This window comes from Otolemur garnettii, unplaced genomic scaffold (genome assembly GCF_000181295.1).
Source record: "Otolemur garnettii isolate 467f Iridium unplaced genomic scaffold, OtoGar3 scaffold00036, whole genome shotgun sequence".
NCBI classification, from domain to species: Eukaryota; Metazoa; Chordata; class Mammalia; order Primates; family Galagidae; genus Otolemur; species Otolemur garnettii.
In genome coordinates this window covers 8675318-8695444 of record NW_003852431.1, presented here as the reverse complement: position 1 = coordinate 8695444, position 20127 = coordinate 8675318, and the positions used below count along the sequence as shown (strand labels likewise).

The following is a 20127-nucleotide window of genomic DNA, read 5'->3' as shown; positions in this document are numbered from 1 at the left end:
ATTTACAATAAATTCATCTTACAATTAAATTTGTGATCTCTGCAAATGTGTCATCAAATATGCATCAGCACATCCACCACCTCAGAGCCCCAGTTCAAGCAGCTAAGAATTCTCTGGGTCTTCATCAGCTGGAAGGAAAAGAATTTATCAGTGCCCAGTCGGAAACAGGAAATAGGGCAGCCAAGAATCCTGGGAAGCACTACCAGACAGGAATAAAAGTAATGATTAGTTGAATTTTAAGTTTGCCTTTAGGTGCCTCTTTATCTTCTTTTCTGCCAAAGTTAATGCAACATGGCCAGCTAGTGGCTCCCTCGTGTTGCCTGTGTGCCCAGCTGCAAGTTCAAGTCTGTTCCATTCCCTCCCCTCATCCAACCATGTCTCTCCTATGTCTTGGTTCTTTGCTTTCCATGATAATAGAGTAGAGTCATGCAGTTAAGAATTATGGGCACCTACTGTATGTCGGATAATAATTAGATACTTACATGTGTTATTTCAAGCAATCCTCATGATTGCTTGATTTTACCTCATTTTATAGATGAGGGACCTGAGCTAATAACATATCCAAGATGACACAGTCAGTAAATAGCATCATTTAAATGCAGGTCTTTCTAATTCTAACTAACTGCAGGGCTATTAGTAATTGCCCTGTCAAGTAATGTAAGTTGAAGGCACAAAGGGCACAGGTCAGGGACTGTGTGGCACAAGCCTGGCTGCAGGCTGTAGTGTTGGGAAGCTAATCAACTATGCCAAGAGCAAGCCCCCAGGAAGGTGCAGTCATGAACCTGTAGCTACCAAGCCCCAAACTGGTAAAGGGGACCTGGTCTGGGCACTTGAATGCTCTACTTCTGTAGAACTCCTGACATTCTAAAGGAAGACTCCAAGAATGGGTCTTTACCACATCTGATCCTATGATAAGTTGTTGCAGGAGATATTTTTGTATCAAAGGACAGAGGTGGGAGCTTTATAAACCTGAAGTTACACTCATAGACAGCTATCCTATAATACTGTCTTAAATCTGAAAGGATTTATAGTTTGACAATGTGCTTTTCTGTATACGTTACTCATCTGATCATTACAAAAGCCTTACAAAGTAGATGGCAGTTTTCATTAGCCCCATTTTGCAGGGAGGTTAAGTAGTTCTGTCTCAGAACTTGATGTGATAAAGCTGCACCCAGAACTTGCTTCTGCCTTGAGATCAAATGCCCCTCCAACATTTCACACATGGTCTAGTCGGATGGACACTGCAAAGAACGTAACACCTGACCTCGGGTGACCAGTTATCTGGTTTGCCCAGGAATTTTCTAAACTGAATGAGACCTAGAGCTAGTCTGAGTCTACACACAGTGCCCGAGGCCCCTGATGCATTTAAGACCATAGAAGCATTCCATTTTAGTTACTTTCAACAACAAAAGAAAAATATAAGAATAATTATAATAATGAAGCCAGCCTAGATTATATACACACTAACATAGTCACAAAATGTAACTTTTAATTTGTGTGTATGAATGTATGTGTGTAAGAAGGGGCCGTGAAGCGTGCCAAACAGTCAAAGTTCAGCTCTGGGGAACTAGATCAGTTCTAGGCGACCTGGGACTGTGGTTTACCTTAACTTCCTATAGCTTTACCAGTAGTGGCAGGTCGGAGCTGAGGAACTTAGAGCTTTCCCATGTGGTGGTTGCCTGAGATCACCAATGTTGCCCTAGATCTATGATTTTCATACATCCAGCTTCTTCTCATCCACAGTGTCCCAAAAGTTGCCCATGAAGTCACCATGCATAGGGAAAAAGGGAAATTATAGCTATATGTACCTTTATTTACAAAATATTGATGACAAAATTCTACAAAATATTTACAAAATATTCTTTACATGTTGGGCACATCTTTGTAAAATGCTGTAGCAATATATTGGTTGCTTGAGTTTGCTCTGGCATCCCTGAGAAGGAGCAGATGTGCCCCTCTCTGGGCATTCCTCACCCCACGCTGTGGGTTCTACAATGTCTCCCTCTCCCTCTTGCCTATGACCAGACACTCGTCTAACTCATCTTTTTGTCCCCAGCTCCTAACCGGGCCCACTGTAGGTACTACATACCTATTTACTGATTGAAGGAGTGATTTAATTCACCCAATTGCTTGTTATATCACATTGGGGACACTAAATGCCCTGGGCCTCATTTTCTTCATTTGTAAAATAAGTACGTTGGAATCAACAGACTCTCAGGTCCTTAGGGAACACTTTATATCATGTATCTGTTATGCCAGGTCACGTGACTTTGTCACTGTCATTGAAATGTGTTAGCCATGAAACAGACTTTTGTAGATTCTTATTCTTATGCTTTCTCATGTTGCCATTTTTCTTTTAGGTCCTTACTGGAAGGCAGCATGTCCAATTTTGCCTCGAGAAAAACATCTCCCATAGGAAATGGTAATGTAGATGATGTTTCTCTTACTCAGAAAACTGAAAGATCTAAGACAAACAACTAACAGATCCTAATTTTTTAATACAGATATTGAGTGCTTAGAAACAAGTTTGATTGAATTAGCATCACCAAAGTGAGGATTAAGAAAAGGAGGGCTATAGCTTTTGCTCACGTAATTGTGATTCAAAGAAATTTTGGCAAATAAATACAATTTTTTAAAATGTGACTTTCTATGCTTCTGGCTCTCACAAGATCAAAGAATTAAGTTACATATAATCAAATGCACCAGGACTTACTGACTATTGTTTACGAGGTACTATAACAACAGTCTTGGGTGTCCTTCTGAGGCGTGTTTACTATGGAGTAAAATGGCCAATCTACTAAACTCTGGCTTGGTTTATTCTGGGGTGGTGGTTCTGCCTTCCCAGGAGCTGGATGGGGCCTCATGAGCGGCAGTTTCACTTGGCACCTGTCCAGCTGTATATGTTATCTTTTATTACGGGGTGTGAGATTTGTCCTTTCTTGCTGGTGCATCCTACTTGGAAGCTGTACTAGACTTGCAAGATGGGCCTCTCCAGATACTCAGGTTAACAAGCCCACACTCAGCCTCACACTGTTACATCTCCCAATGTTTCATGTTTCTCTTCATAGACATGAAGAGTTCCACCCAGGGGGCCAGGCTGAGGCAACAGGGATTTCAGGAAGTGAACAAAAGAAGAACTTTCTTACAGGATAATAGCTGGATAAAGAAACGTCCCGAAGAAGAAAAGTAAGAGGGTTTAGAGTGTGATGGGTGGATGGAAGAGCTGTGAGAAGCATTCTCTGGGAAGCTAATGGCCATCTGAAAACACTTTCTTTTAAAAACACTTTTGTTGCATGATCTAAGTTTTGGTAAGATTTAGCAAGCATAAATTGGTTCTACTATAAGAATATCTTTACTATTTTTAATATCCACATACAGAAGAGAATGTGAGTCACTATTGAGAGAGAGCATAGCTGTCACCTAGAATAGGCGATTGCGCTTACTTGATAAACCAGAAAAGCAAACAAACATGACTTTCCAGTTTTCAAAAAGATGACAGTTAATCCATGATAAGGAGATTTTTGATATGTTGTTCATGTTAGTTAAAACAAACACATAATAGGGTGGCACCTGTGGCTCAGTGGGTAGGGCGCTGGCCCCAAATAACGAGGGGGGGTGGGTTTGAACCCGGATCTGGTCAAACTGCAACAAAAAATATCTGAGTGTTGTGGTAGGTGCCTGTAGTCCCAGGTACTTGGGAGGCTGAGGCAGAAGAATCGCCTAAGCCCAGGAGTTAGAGCTTTCTGTGAGTCGTGATGCCAGAGCACTCTACCAAGGGCAATAAAGTAAGACTCTGTCTCTAAAAAAAAATTAAAAAAAAAACACATAATAGTATAACCAAATTTAATAATAAATTCCCAACTTGTTTTAGTCTCAGCTGGCTATTTAACTCTAGGTATTGAAAAGGTGGGCAATGAGCTATTACTCTATAAGTTAGCGGTTCTCAACCTGTGGGTCGCGAACTATTAAAGTGCTGTGGCATTAGGAAGGTTGAGAACCACTGCTATAAGGGAAAGTGCTTACCATGAAATAAGTTTTGTCTGCTCTGATCACATAGCCTAATTGCTAACATAAATTTATACATAATATATATTTTTTCAGACCATATGTATTTATTAGAAATTATGTATGCACTGTATTTTATATATAAATGTACATATTTTCTGATTTCCTTATTGTCCAGCTTGATGCTAGATACTTTACATATAAAGCCTCTTTAAATCTCACGTGAAACACACAAGATAGATATTAGATCCTCATTTTATAGGAGAGAAACTAAGGCTCAGCAAGGTTAAGTAACTTGTTCAATAGCACATAGTTATTAAGTGGCAGAATTGAGATTTTAGCATGGTTTATAGTCTTTCTATTACTCAAGTACTTCTCAATCATGGGACATTTGGAAAATTTGGAAGACATTTTTGTTGTCAAAATTGGGGAACACTTCTGGCATTTAATGGGTATAGATCAAGGATGCTTCAAACCGTGATGCACAAGACAGCGTCTACAACAAAAATTACCAAACCCAAAATGTCAATAGCCCTGAAGTTGAGAAATCCTGAATTGTAAGGGCACATACTCTAAACCATCTAAAAACTGTTCCTATATGGTTATTTGAGGGGTATCCTTGTGAATGTTACATAAAATATCTATCAATTTATATTATTGAATCGTATTACAGTAGGGAAATGTAGGGGTATTTAGAGACTCACACCATATTTTTGGAGTTAGCTTTGTTGGACAACAATTATTTCCTTCCATGAACCAGTACTCATTGCTTCTGTAAGAGCCTAATATGGCATTTCCATGTTTCTGTTGTAGTAATGTGACATCAAATGTAGATCATAAATTTTGGATTGCAAATATTTACACAGATGGAGGAAGAGAGGATGTATAAGACAATCACAGTAGGTAGGAATGTGGCTTTTATGCCAGGCACGACTCTCTAAAAAACATGGGGAAGCTGCTTGGATGGCATGAGCTGCTGAATGGAGGGGGAATTAGCTTTCATGCTTTCCTGACTCCCACTGACCCAGTTCTGGGCTGTGTGTTATGATTCTTCTTTGGGTAAGAACTGGTATCTACTACTCTCTCTAAAGTTTTAGGAAGAGAAACCAAAAAGGATGAGAATGTTCTCTTGGGGTCTTGCAGGTATATATTTGCTGGCATTATTTCAGTTTCACGACTCATCTTTTCTTTTAATTGTCTACTATAGTTATTTTATAGCTTAATTAAAAATGATTCCAGAGCGTTGAGTAATGTTAGTGGAGAGGAACCAGGAAAAATGTGGTATGTCAGGTTTGGTTGGGTTGACATGAAAAAGGCTTAGATAATCTACTCTCTGCCTTGGTTCAAGTCCAGAGGCCCCACTACATGTTTTGACATTTCCTGAAATTGCCTGTACTTTCAGGTCCACTAGATAAAGACAGACATGGCTTTGGGGTTTTGTGTCTGAAGATTCTATTGCAGGGTTGTTTACTAGAAAAAGCAAAGATTTGGAATAAAAAGATCTGGGTCCTAGGCCCACTCTGTCACTTGCTAACCTTGTAACCTTGGCAAAGACATCAAATCCTTGATCAATTTCTTCATCTGTGATTGGATATGACAATGTCTTCCCTACCTAATTTGTAGAGTTAAAGACAAAACAGAATAAACTATGTATTCTCATGGTTCAAAAATGGACTAAGTCTCCTGCAAATGATCAGTCTCCTCAACTACATATATTGGTACACCAACATATCCAGATATAATGGGCTTCATTAAATTCAAACAATATTTGTAGAAAGCGTTTGTATTTGCCTTCCTGCAGAAAGAGGACTCTTCTGGCTTGGTGCCTGTAGCTCAAGTGGCTAAGGTGTCAGCCACATACACCAGAGCTGGCGGATTTGAATCCAGCCCAGGCCTGCCAAACAACAGTGACAACTATAGCCAAAAAATAGCCGGGCATTGTGGTGGGTGCCTGTAGTCCCAGCTACTCGGGAGGCTGAGGCAAGAGAATCGCTTAAGCTCAGGAATTGGAGGTTGCTATGCTGAGAGCCACAGCACTCTACCCAGGGCGACAGCTTGAGGCTCTGTCTCAACAAAATAAAAAATAAAAACAAAAGGAAAGAAAAAGGACTCTTCTTATGTATATAAAGTAGATAGCCTCATGTTCCCACACTCAGATAAACAAAGCAAAACAAAACACCCATTCATTATTGAATCATGTGGTAATCTCATGGGATAGATGATCATTTGTACTGACAAACTTGTTTCTTTATGCCATGCTCTTTCAAGTGGTGACTGGTTAAGATAGATATATAGTTGTGTTGTTATGCCTGAAGTAAAACAAATTAACCTTCCCCCAAATTGGAAGCTCTCTCCCCTGTCTGTCTCATTCAGGGCTTAGCAAATATTGTGGCAACTTTTTATGTGACATAATTTCATTCTTTCTCTGTAGAGATGAGAATTACGGTAGGGTGGTGCTCAGCAGACACAACTCCCATGATGCCTTGGACAGGTGAGTGTTCAGACAAGTTATACTGTTGGCAGAAGCACAAAGATGGTAGTTTTGAGAGAAACCTATTCAAGACAGCTTAGTATTTGTAGCTAGTCTCAAACTTTCCCTGACATTCTGGGCATGTGAGGAAGAATCTGATATCATCGGGGCTTACTACAGGGCAGTGTGCTTCTCCAGCTCTGCTCTCTCAGAACTATGTCCTGGAGGCAGAACATTACCCCTCTGTATCCCTGCACCAAGGCGGTCCCCGTGAGCACCCATAGACTAAGGGCTCTCACAGAAATGTAACTGGGCAAGACATTGCTGAACCTTAGGGGAAAGACTCTTAAATATAGAAATAGCAACTCTAGAGTTCCCTTGCTTTTGCTTTCTGAGTACATTTCTTTGTGGACATTCCTGGGCTTGTGGGAAAACACTGATTCTTAGTGGCAAATAGACTTCCAAATGCTAATTAGCAGGGAAATTCAGGGAGAACTTGTTATTGCAATGATATAAATCATCTCAGATTGATCAAGTAAATAGATATATTCTTATTAAAACTCATCTGTACTTGGAATGCAGGCAAACACCCACACCCATCAGAAGGACCTAATTATGTATCAGGTACACATTTTATCTAGTCTAGTAGCTTATTGTCTGTTTGTCACCAAGAGCTACTTTCTTTTAAAAAAAATTTTGAGACTCACTCTGTTGCTGTGGGTAGAGTGCTATGGCATCATTGTAACTCACAGCAACCTGAAACTCTTAGGCTTGAGCAATCCTTTTTCCTCAGCCTCCCAAGTAACTAGGACCACAAGTGTGTGCCACTATACCTGGCTATTTTTTCTGGGTTTTTTTTTTGGTAGAGATGGGGGTCTCACTCTTGCTCAAGTTGGTCTCAAACTCCTGAGCTCAGACGATCCATCTGCCTCAGCCTCCTAGAGTGCTGAGATTATAGGAGTGAGCCAAGATGCCTAGCACCGATATGGAAGTACGATTATTTTTCATGGTGCAGATTTTAAAAAGTTAAGTAGAGGCCTTGAAAATGTCTAGTTTGGAAACTTTTATCTATAAATTTCTCTTGACTCCTTTCGCTCTCTATAAAGTAGCCATTCCATTTGCCTCAGTTCAGCTGATTTGCTGTTCTGTGATGCGGTGGACTCTGCCTAGGTCCTCTCCTAATTGTTGCGACTTTGAAGATTACAGCTTGGTTCTCTTTTGGCCCTCATCTCACCAAGCAAGAGGAGCCTCAGTGTTTGAGTTCAACCCCCAATGGAAATGACACCCTCCATTTCACTGACCCTTCTCTGAAACTACTCAAGAACACACATACTTGTTTTGAAGTGTGATAGTGAAAACTAAGTGTCATATTCTTAGTATTCACATAGTGTACTTTAGGATAATAGGAGCTCAATGCTTTTCATGTCTATTTTGTACTTTCAGTTACATTGGCTGCCTGCATCCTTCCTTTTAATGGCCATAATTTTGGCAGAAGTAGTATATCAAGCTTTTATCTTTGGTAACAACAGTCTTTAAGCCCTAGACCTGTAGCTGATATTACGTACTATATCTCCCTGAAAGAGTAAGGTAGATTGTTTTTCTCCTGGCGCTTGCTCAAATCATTGATCACTTGTCATTTTTCCACTGTCACTTTGATGTGATGTGATGTTCAGTCAAGGGCTATTTTGGATGACCTACTGTGTGCTGGCATTGTGCCAAAGTGCAGGAACACAAAGATGCATACGTCACAATCTTTGACCGTAAGAGCTCTTACATTCATGAAAAATGGTCCATAAACTAAAATAAAAGACTAAAATTTACCATGAAAAGTGCTATTGTAGAGGCATGTGAGTGCATTATGGAAATAGAGAGGGAAGAAACTGTGTCTGAACAACTGGAGACCTCACCAAGGAAGAACTTTGGTGTTGCTGATGCTGCTTAAAGAATTAGAGGAAGTTCCTCAAGTGGGCAAGGCTGGCACAGAGCAGGAAGGGGAGTCCTTCCCCAGAGAGGACAAGTGCACTAAGAACAGGCAAGACCAAAGACTGAAGATGAAGGAAAAGAAAAATGAGCAATATGTTCTCTTAACCTCACATAATAGCTTCATATTATCTACAGACTAGGAGATTTTTCTGTGTCCATCTTTGGTGGATTACTTAAGTATGTCAGATAAGGCTGGTAGACAAATCATGCCTGTGAGATGGCTACTGTGAGCTAAACTCTGTGCTAAGGACTGGAGATGAAACAAAGTCCCTCCTTCCATAGACCCTGCTTCCTAGCCGAAGGTGAGGGAGAGGAGAGAGTAACACAACAGAGTACTATAACACAATGTAATATGTCTTGTGATAAGTGCTAGAAAGAACACTGATACAAAATGATGGTATGTGTTGAAGGGCTGTCCTGTGTAAGGAGTCAGCAGGCCCTCCAGAGCCTGTCTGCTTCCGTACATCGCACATGATGGCGTGCTGTGCTGTGGTCTCCTTCAAGATTTCCATAAAAACTTAGGGAGTTGTATTAGGCATTTTTCTTTACTTTTTTCTAGCCCTAACTGATTCGGTTCTATCTACCTCGGTTTCAAAATGTTTACATCTATTGATCTTCCAAGGCCCAGCTCAAACGGCACCTCATCCCTCAGTTTTACATGTCGAACTCAGCTTAGAACTTCCTGGCACTACCTGAATGTATTTTATGACACTGACCACTTTGTACCTTCGGATATACACACATACCTAATTTGTGCATCTACCCCAATAGTTATTCTATTCTAAACATCTTCATAGTCATGGGCATAGTGCTTTGATATTGCCTACCTCCAAATATACACTCAGTAAAAGCGTACCACATGGAGTTTGACACTGGATCTTGAGTATCTAGTCTTAGTATTTATTCTAATTCAGTCCTTAGTATTTATTCTAATTCTGTTGGCTTTAATTTAAATAATGCTTTGAAATGCATCATCCCAAAGAGCTTGCCTTCTTTATTTCATAGGGTTGTATGAAGCATTAAACAGGTTTCTATTTTGCTGTTGGGTCAGTCTGATCAGGATGTTTTTACTGCTTCCAGGATTGTGATTTCTCCTTTTGAGCATCCCTCCCTTCCCTCATTTTCTCATTCACTTTCTTTTCCTTCTCACCCACCTTGTTGGGCTCATTTATCTTCCTCTCCCCTTTACCTTCCCTCGCTCCCTTCCTTACTTCTTCCTCTCACTTTATTTTTCCCCTCTTCTTTCCATATCTATCCTTTCTCTCATCTCCACATATATTTTTTCTAAATTTTTTGTTTCCTTCTTCTTTCTTTCTTCTCTGTCCTTCCCTTTTTTCAGCTAGTGAGTTATTTTCTTTCAATCCTGTCCACGGTGCTGAATGTTAAAAAAAATTTCACCCATTGTCCTGGCTTACGGCACTACTAGAACCCGGCAAACCTACCATAACTGATTATAAGGGATTGCGTTCTTATTATGTGAAAATCAGCAAACTTGACAAGCATACATACTAGTTATGAACCATTATGCATGCTGGATTGCTTTCCATATATTTATCCCCAATTCGAATATGTTACCCTGTAGTTAGAAATAATTAGAACCAGAGAAGAATACTTTATTACTACAGGAAATTGGATTTTTAATAATTTATTCCATTCAATTAAAAAAAAAACTGGGACGATTTGGGCACTTCAAATCTGTCTTTACTTGTATATTTCCTACCTAAATAGGTTAAAAGTCTGCTAAATGATTGATAGGTTTTGCAAAATATTATTTTATAATTTATTTGATCTTTTGGTAATTATTTTTGCTGCAGGAAAGTACTTGAGAAACAAGAGCCAAAAGCTACCATTAGTCGATATAGATCTGACGACACGTTGGACAGGTAAGGTGCTTTGATTCATACAAGTGGAATCCATAGCACATATTAAATCTGATTTCTTGTAAAGTTGTGAAGTATTTAGATGTTTACCAAAATATGCTTTAATATTTTATTCCCAGGGATAGAGGGATTTAAGGATTGAATTATCTTCTTTAGAACTCACAAAACATATTTCCTCAAATTCTGCTAATAGTAGATCGATATGAAAAATTCTGAAAGACACTGATTCAAATACAAGTAAGGTGGGATCTCTGTGGAATAACATGAAGTTATTTTGGGAACTATGAATAGTCCCTTTTCCAACATTTGGTTCTCCCATCCTGATGGTGGAAAAGCAGCAGTTTCTGTGCAACTTCTGTATGGAGAGACTGTAAATTTTAATAACACAGTAGTCTTGATCCACTTCAGAATGAAGACATTAGCTCTTACAAAGTGAAACTGCTCTTTCAGCATTGGAGTCACTATGTGGCTTGAAGAGGGAGTCCTGTGTGTTGTACCTGCTGTTAGTTTCCTCTTACATAGAGGAACAGACAAAAGGCTCACCTCTATAGAAAACCAACTGGGAAACTACTACTCAGGTTGACGTATCAATGCCGCAGATCATGTTATTTATTTATTTATTTATTTATTGTTGGGGAATCATCGAGGGTACAATGTGCCAGGTTACACTGCTTATGTTTGCTGGCTGAAGTCCCTCTATTAATAGTGTCCCACCCCCAAGAGGTGTGTCACACACCATGGCCCCACATACCCCTCTCTCCTTCCTTTTTCCCCTCTCCCATCCCCTGTCCCCTGGCCACATACTAGCATCAATTGTCCTCATATCAGAATTGAGTACATTGGATTCTTGGTTCTCCATTCTTAGGGCACTTTATTAAGAAGAATGTTTTTCAACTCCATCCAAATTAATATAAAAGATGTAAAGTCACCATCCTTTTCAGTGGCTATAGTATTCCATGGTATATATACACACCACAGCTTGTTAATCCATTCCTGGATTGATGGGCATTTATATTGTTTCCACAATTTGGCAATTATAACAAATCATATTTTTAGTTTAGATTTGGTAGGCCTACTTAGTAAGTATACATAATGAACAAAGTTAACATCTTTAATAGGAGTCTAGGCATCATGGACACTCAAGGCCAGTGAGAGCTGAATCACTCCCAGTAGCTAAAGATATGCTACAATTGTAGGCATTAATGGCACCTATTGGGTTGTAAGCAAATAAGCTGAAACTTGCAGCAATTAATGGACTCTGTATTCAGACTATGCTAGTGTTGATTAATATAGCAAATGCATGTATTTCTGCACTACTCACGGGCTTTCAGATTAGTCTCCCTCAGAGAGGGCAATCAACCCTGGTATCCTAATAAGTTGACCTCTCTCTCTTTTTCTTTACTTGGGACAGAGTCTCACTTTGTTGCCCTCACTAGAGTGCCATGGTATCATAGCTCACAGTAACATCAAACCCTTGGGCACAAGCCATCTTCTTATTTCAGCCTCCCAAGTAGCTGGGACTACAGGCACATGGGGTCTCACTCTTGTTTAGGCAATCCACCTACCTCGACCTCCCAGAGTGCTAGGATTACAGGCATGAGCCACTGCACCCAGCCTGGCCTTTCTTTTTTAATTATCCGCTTTGTCAAAAATGAGTTTATGTATAAGTTAATGTATAAGATGTCATTTCCACAGCAGTACATAGAGAAGAGATGACCAAATAAATATCTCTGTCCATTCAACCTGGGCTTGCAGACTGTCCCATGGCACAGTTAATTGAAGAAAGAAACTCTATTTGTAAGAATGAATTCTGAGGTGAGATAATTAAGCCTCAAGAAAGGTGGGAGATCTAAGCTTTTGTAGGCTGTGTGTCTAACATTTATGTCAGGCCAGTGCAACCACAGCCTTGAAATGTTAGAAATGGACTAGACCTTGCAGGTGTTCTGGTTAAGTTATTCTTAACCTCAGTGGCAAATGAGAACCACTGAGGAGCTTTTGAACTTTATTGACACCTGGGTCCTAACATAGCCTTTGCTCCCTTAATTCTGATTTAATCAGCCTGAGGTAGAATTCAGGCATTTTTTCAAGCTCATAAAGTATTTCTAATGTGCAACCAAGACTTACAACCATGAACAGAACCCAAGCCATTAATTTTATATACTAGAAACTATATAATTTATTTACACAGAGGTTTAGCTGCATACTTGGCAGAAATTCCCTGGTCAACTCATTTGCAAGGCAGTGAGTGTGGAAATAGAAGAAAGGAAGAAAACACAGAAGTCAGTAAAGAAAGGCCAGGCCTGTTAGCAGGATTTGGACTTCTGTGATGTTGGCAACTCCAACATGGGGATGTAAAATAATTTTAGGAGGAAGATGATCAAATATATCTGGCCTGTGTGTGTGTGTTTTAATAATAATGCATTTCTTTTCATGAATATGATAAAAATACTGAGTTTATGTTTGAGGATTTCCTTACTGAAATATAAACATGGGGCTGAAATATGAGATGTGCTAAAGAAACAGAAGTAGATATTAGTGCATGTAGTGTACAGGTATGGCCCAGATCCTGAAGGAGTTTAAATGACTAATTGGGAAAACCTAGGTTGGGGCGCCCCCTAGTGCTCTCTGTGAAAGTTTAACTTTTCCTTTGGTTCTTTTCATCATATTGCTCAGTTGAGTATTTCCTGTCTCCAAGACCCACTAAAATACGTTGTTTCTACTAAAATAACCTTTAAAACCTCACATTGACAGAAACTTAATTTAAAGGATAAATAAAACTTTAATTTCCCCCAGCAGTAAGAAAATTGACATGTGTGTTGGAATGATGGTTTAGAGTTCTCTCCATTGCTAGTGGTAGACGTATCCCTCTGGTAGCATGAATGAAATTGTGAGAGGTGAAGAAAAATAACTGAAGAAAGACGTGTCAACCTAATATGTATGTTTGGGGGACAATCACACTATAGAATCAGATGTATATCACTAGTCCCAGTGAAAAGACTCAGGAAGTAGACTACTTCCCATTTGTAAAACCAAGAGAAAGTCACACAATTTCTCTGAGTCTCCATGTCACTATCTATAAAATGACAAAAATTATACCTACCTTGAAGGGATGTTCTGAGGAATTGAGAAAATATATGAAGTGGCCATCAAACAGTAGTCAGTAGCTATTTTCATTATATTTAGTATTGTCCATATACATTTATACTGTGGAATTTTAATTAAGTTTTAACATCATGACCCACCTTGAGAACATTTGATATTAAAGTTCCATTTACTTTAGACAGATTGCTGTTTTCAGTATGCCAGAGTAGCAGTTTTTCACGTTTACTTTTATCTTATATGTGGATCTTCTAGGCAGCTATAAAGTCTGAGTTAGATTCCTAAGGAACCCTTAAGATTTAAGATTTTTGATTACATGGCCTTTCGCTTATAGTCATCGTAGTGATTTACTGAAGCGCCCTTGAAATCAAAACATCTCAGGGCCTTGGAGGCTTCAGTTAGTGCCAGGGATGTTATCCTATTCTTTGGCCAGCTGATCATCTTAGAAGTCTTTTGCACTTGGCTTCTAGGATTATGTTGATATTAAGGCCTGTATTGTGAACAGTCTGTGAAGAATATGAAACTATGGAGTGTTACAACCAGTTATTTATTCCTCCTTTTGAATTCAAGAGTTAGCAGTTTGTGGTATTATGTAACAGAACAGAAACTGGGGTTGACTCAGAAACTTAATGGATTAGAGTTATCACTCAATATTTTAGTTATGGACATAAAAATAGCATCTAGAAATTAAAATGACTTTAGCTTATGACTAAAACAGATCATACTTTATTTTAAATAAAGTCATATTTTTCCCCCATGACTTTCCTTTAGATAGAGGCAAGGTTGGGGTCCTCCATAGCAGGAATAGTTTATTTAAAGCCATGTCCTGGGGAATGTTATAGTAGATCAATAGAAGAGTCTTATGATTTTTTGTTTTCCTGAATCTAACTTTGCCACATCCTACCTTCATGAAAGCTTGCAGAATGTTCCCAAAGACAGCCCTAAGTCTTAGGAGGAGTCTTCCTATCTGGTGTGAGACAAGGAAGGAAGGAACAGGGCTGAAGTCATGAGACACCACCTTTGGCATGGAATGATAACCTTCCTAATTTGTGTTTCCTAACTCACGGGGCCCCACACCTGTCCTAGAGCTATGAGGTTAGAGGGATTAAAATATCTGAGGCTGTTAGAACCTACTAACTAAATGTACATTGGTGACGATGAAAGTTTTGAGACAGACTGTGTTACGGTCCATTATTTCACTTCCCAAGAAACACTGTTGACAGCATCCTTTCTGATGCATCCTGTGCAAGTTTTAACTTGCTCGGCTATCCTGTTGCTGGAACGGCTTTACCTTTCATGAAGATTTTATGTGTCTTGATTTTGTGTATCTCAAAACTTTTGTAACGGTCCACGTGTTAGTCAAAGTAAACTAATTTAACAAGTTCCCTTCCTTTCCCCCAAATCCAGATGGTTTCACTATAAAAGGAACTGCTTGACTCATCAGCATCCAGTGTGAATTGCTGGAGTCTTTTCTATGTTTTAACGCTGCCATCTCCAGCCTATGGGGGACCAAAGCCATAGTAGAAGGGAAAGAGAGGACATAGAAGACTACGCAGGAAGTTTTATGTTGGGTCTTGCAGTAGCAAATAACATTTCTGCCTGCATTTTTTAGTTTAGAACTCAGTCACATGGCTCCAACTTAATTGCAAAGAAGATTGAGAAATGTGGTCTTCCTGTGTGCTCGGGAAGAAAAGAAAATGAGCGTGGCAAACACATGACACTGTCTATGCCACAAAATATTTTAAAAGAATTTAAGTAGTCCATTGATGCCTTTTACCAACATAAGAACTATTATCCTTGACTGGATATATTACTGAACAGTAATGAATATGAAAGTAGTTTATTGGTTAATTTCTCAGTGAGTCAGTAAGGAAAACTGGCAAAAGGCATAATCCTTTTAAAATTTCAAACTATATCAAAATAGCCTATATGTATATTTTGTCATAAGATAGTTATTTTTTAAAAAATGGACAATTTTCTAAAATGTAACACTTGAGGAAACAGTTCTTTCTACTAAAGAAAGGTTGTGTTGTGAAGTTATTCTAGCATGAATGAGGCCTGAAAGGAGTTAAATAATCTAAATGTTCATTCAGGTTTTTGTCTTGTTTCTTTATAAAGGCTCTCAGACAGAAATGATGCTGCTAAAACGTATAAGGCCAATACCTTGGATAACCAACTAACCAATAGGTACTGGTATCTACTAACTTTGGGAAAGGCTCACACACATTTCTAAATTTTTCTAAATTACTTATTTACTTATAATTCTCCAGTCTTACTTGATATCTTTCTGTAAATTCCTATCTTCCATATGGTTATTGTAAAAATTCTGAAGGGAAAACCTTTATTCTTCCTCATGGCTGGAATAAAATCTTGCCTGGCTCAAATCAAGAGAGCTCATTGCTTCTTAAGGGTGGAGAACTTGCATCCTGACAGCCACACATAGCTTTCTAGATCCTTACGTGTGGCCTTTTGGCTGAATTCCAAATTGTTCAGGCCACAGAGTCTCTACCCCTGCATCAGGTGGTCATTCTTACACATTTATGTTTCTGTTTGAGGTGTCTGGGTAACAAAATTACAAAATACATACAAATGCATATTTTAAATTCTTACTGAGAAAGAAAATTACTAAACCTCACAAATGAAAACATTGGGATTTTAAGAGATACTGACTTTTCAGAAGAAAAAATTTCTTTTGAAATCTAGTTCAAGAAATGGAATCATGAAATCACCTTATCCAATTTATTTGAATTTATTCAAATATTGATGTTTTCTTTTTCTTTCTCTTTCTTTCTCTCACATAATACTTAACTTTTAATAACTCCAAATTCATGGACAATTGCAAATAGGAATTAATAGGAAGTATTAATTTTTCATTGCTGCTCAAACTTTGCCTCTTTTTCTCTCTCCCTCACCAGGAGCATGTCCGCATTTAGATCACCAGTAGCAACAAAGCCGTATGTACTTGTCTAACTGAAGTGTCTTTCTTTGTATGTATTCAAAAGAAAACAGGGTAACCACTCTCAGGACACAGTTTTTTTGGAACACAGTCATATCTCTGTTGCTTTGGCAGAGTTGACTAGTAGAGGTCAGATAATGAAAAGGTCTGCAAAGGTTCAAATATTTGCTATCTTAACTTTTGCAGAAAAAGTTGCCGACCGTTGCTGGCAAAACACTAAAGTGTGGGTCATCCTTTTTCCTTCTTTAAAAATAATCTAGACTCTATTTTTCCCCCCACCAAGCTTTGTTTTCTTTGACCCCCACTTGTTTCCCCTATACCTCACTTTCCTGGCCACCTACCTTTCATGTTTTGGGGAAGAAGTAAACTGTGAAATCATAGGTCTGCTAACAGCCTACTTAGGTGAAATGCATTTCCCCTAGAATGTACCACTGGCAGTTATAAGCAGCCAAATTAGATAAATTTTTAATCTTAATTTGTTTTCAAATTTGTATTTACATGTAAAGCAATTCTCACATTGAACCATGCCTCTGAGTGCTTGAATGAGGCCTAGATCCCTACCATTTTCCAAAGGTCTGAATATATTAATAAATGCTAAATAGAAACTTAAGATGATATGATTTAAAATTTTTTTCTTAAAAAGGTAATGTTTTAGGGCAGTGCCTGTGGCTCAAAAGGGTAGGACACTGGCTCCATATGCTGGAGGTGGTAGGTTCAAACCCAGCCTTGGCCAAAAAAAAAAATTTTAATGCAAAAAATTATAATTTATATATAATTTAATGCAAAAACTATAATTATGTTGGTCACAAAGTAATCGCAGGATTAAAAACTTGAGTGTGCGTGTGGCACATCAGTATTGATTGGTCTGACTTTAAGACATATAATGGATGTCATTTTATGACTGACTTCCTCATTCGTTTCCTTCAGCTTTAGCTAGTTATAAGGGAGCCTGACAGTTTATAAATAGGTAAACTGAGGAAGAACTGTTTTTCATTGTTCTTCCATCCTCAGGTGAAACACTGTGGTAGACAGAGAGCAGGCGGGAATATGGGCAGGTTATAAGACTCTCAAAGGTGGATCAGAATGAAAAGGTGAGGAATGTGATGATTTGTTGTTTTGTCATTAAACAGGCAACCTGGTGGTTTGTTGAGCTCCAACACTGCTAATCCCACAGTTTCCCCCTCTGCAACCACTCCCGTGAAGAAGAAGAGGTATGATGAGAGCTCCTTGCCTCTGCCTCTAGCTGATATCCCATCAAGAACTGTCCTTCATTGACTCCTGAGCCAAATCACCCACAGAAACTCCAGGCAGTGTTCAGAAGCTGCTGCTTCTCCTTCCTGTAGATCCAGCACCTACATACTGCTGTTCCCAAACTTCCCCCCACCCCAATCTCCTTTTAAAATACGCGGTCCTCTCTCTGGTTCCCTCAGGGCCTTGAGTGTTTAGGTAATGCTTTTGATGATAGAGCTGAGATGTTAAATGGCAGGCCACTTTGGGCTACATGCTTCACCAGAGTCCTGCTACAGGGAATGCCCTAGCCTGAGATGCTGAGCCATGTACGGCCACGTGTGGTCATGCTCCTTAACCCAGCCTGCTCTGCAGATTGGGCTGAGCTTCCTTCCAAGTTCAGAGTCCTAGGCCATCTCTCCAGACATCTGGGTTTATGTGATTATTTCTTCCTCCTGTGATTCCTTCTACCTGGCCACCCACATTCTGCTGGTGGTTCCACGAAAATAGTAGTCAGGGAGAGATAGGTGGACCTGTGGTAGCCTAGACGTTCTTCATGGGAGGGAGCATGATGAGGGAAGAGATTTCTGTATGCCAGTGAGTCCTGCTGCAAATGCAAAACAAGCATCATAAACGGCAAACCTCAGAGCTTTTGATTTTAATTTCTTTGCCTGCACCTAGGCCATGCCTGATCTAGGGCAGGTGCTCAGTGTTTGTTGAATGATTGGCTGACTTTGCCATGGTGCTACTGTAATCCTCCTGCAGAGAAATGACTGATTCTATTTTTTTTTTTCAGTCAAGGTTTTCTGATTATAACTGCAGACTCTCAGAAAATGTCATCCACCTTTCCCTTGAACCAAAATTTCACATCCCCTTGCTCCTGTGTCTGTTAAAAACAAATTCCTAAGGTTGAAAGAGCGATTTAAGATCAGTTAGGTTAGTCTTTTACCCAGGGCAAGAAAATAAGATTGTCACTACGATACACCTTCAACTTGCTCTCCTGGGCCCCATCTACTCCTTACATTAAGCTGGAACTTTTTTGATTGACTCCCAGCTGGTCTTAGTTCAGTCCGATGGTGTCCCAGAGAACAGAGCAACTTCAAGAATTTAGAGCCAGCTCTCTTGTCCTCCTTGTTCCAGCCTTTCCTTATCTAGTTTGCATCACTACATCTTTGGTTTGGGTTCATATCTTAGACTTTTTCTGACAGAGGTCTTGACTATCGCTACCAATTAAAATGATGTCCTAGTGATTTGAGGACATCACTCTGACTGAGGTTAAAATTGAGGTCAGTGTTGCTCTGATGCCATTCATGTTTTCAATATTCTCATTTGCCAGAGTTTTCTATCATACTTATTTTTTTTTAAATCACATTTTGAGTAGAGTATAAGATTGTTATTTCTGTTATGAAATAGTTGCGATATGCAGAAAAATAGAAAAAACACCATGATAACGTGACCAATATCTGTGAACCTACTATCTAAATTTAGCAATGTTAACTTGAATAAATTAACTAATTTTCCAGATTTCCTTTAGAAGAAATTTCTGCATTATTTAGTGCCAAAAGAAATGCAAAAAGAAATTTCAAGGAGCAGATAGCCTGGAATATAGGGCACTTACCTTCTATTTTCTTTATGAATCAGTATTCATTTTATTTCCAAGCCTTGTATAATCTCATTGTCTTTCTAATGGTCAAATTATTTTCAGACATGTGGGTGGGATCAGCCTTCCAAGCATTATGTTTATTACTGATGTCATTTCTCAACAGACAGTCCTGGTTCCCGCCACCCCCTCCAGGTTATAGTGTCACCCCAAGCACTGGAGCCAGCAGAAGGTAAGTGAAAAGGGTCAGCTGTCATTCTAGTGCTGTCAAATGAAAGAATGCTTCAGACATTGACAACATGTAATTGTGGATGCTTTGGAACAAATTGGAAGAAATTTTGCGCATGTGAGCTCTGAACAAGACTTGTGCCCAGTGGGAGTGAGGTGAGGGCTGAAGTGCCCCCGGTAGGAAATCTGATAAGCTATAGGAGTAAACATGTGGCTGTGTTAGTTTGCTAGGGCTGTAATGAAGTGCCACTAACTGGATGGCTTAAGCAATAGAAATTCATTGTCTCATAGTTCTGGAAGCTGGAAGTCAAAGGTTAAGATGTCAGTAGGGTTGGTTCCTTCTCAGGGAGAGGGAGGATTTATTCTGTGGGCTCCCTGAACTTCTGCTGGCTTCCTGGCAAGCACTGGCATTGCTTGGTTGTGTAAGTGTTGTCCTGATCTCTGCTTTCATCTTCAAATGCCCTTCTTCCTGTGTGCATGCTTGACTCCAAATTTCCCAACAATAATATTGGATCAGGGGTCCAGCCTAATTTAACTAATTACGTGGACAATGACCCTATTTCCAAGTAAGGTCACACCCTGAGAAATTGCAGGTTAGGACTTCAACATATGAATTTTGGGAGTGGATACACTTTAATCCTTAACAGTGGCAGAGGGAGAGAACAGATTCAAGACCGGC

General features: G+C 39.3%; 1 protein-coding gene across 1 annotated transcript in view; it reads left to right on the top strand.

Moving 5' to 3' along the window:
- The first annotated feature begins 2379 nt into the window (after positions 1-2379).
- Positions 2380-20127, top strand: part of SCEL (sciellin) — a 92671-nt gene continuing 74923 nt past the window's right edge. Inside the window, exons 1-8 of the mRNA XM_023513192.1 lie at positions 2380-2422; positions 3069-3186; positions 6437-6496; positions 10273-10341; positions 15556-15624; positions 16353-16391; positions 17524-17604; positions 19387-19452. Of these exons, the coding sequence (XP_023368960.1) occupies positions 2380-2422; positions 3069-3186; positions 6437-6496; positions 10273-10341; positions 15556-15624; positions 16353-16391; positions 17524-17604; positions 19387-19452 (545 nt within the window). The remainder of the gene's footprint in view (positions 2423-3068; positions 3187-6436; positions 6497-10272; positions 10342-15555; positions 15625-16352; positions 16392-17523; positions 17605-19386; positions 19453-20127) is intronic.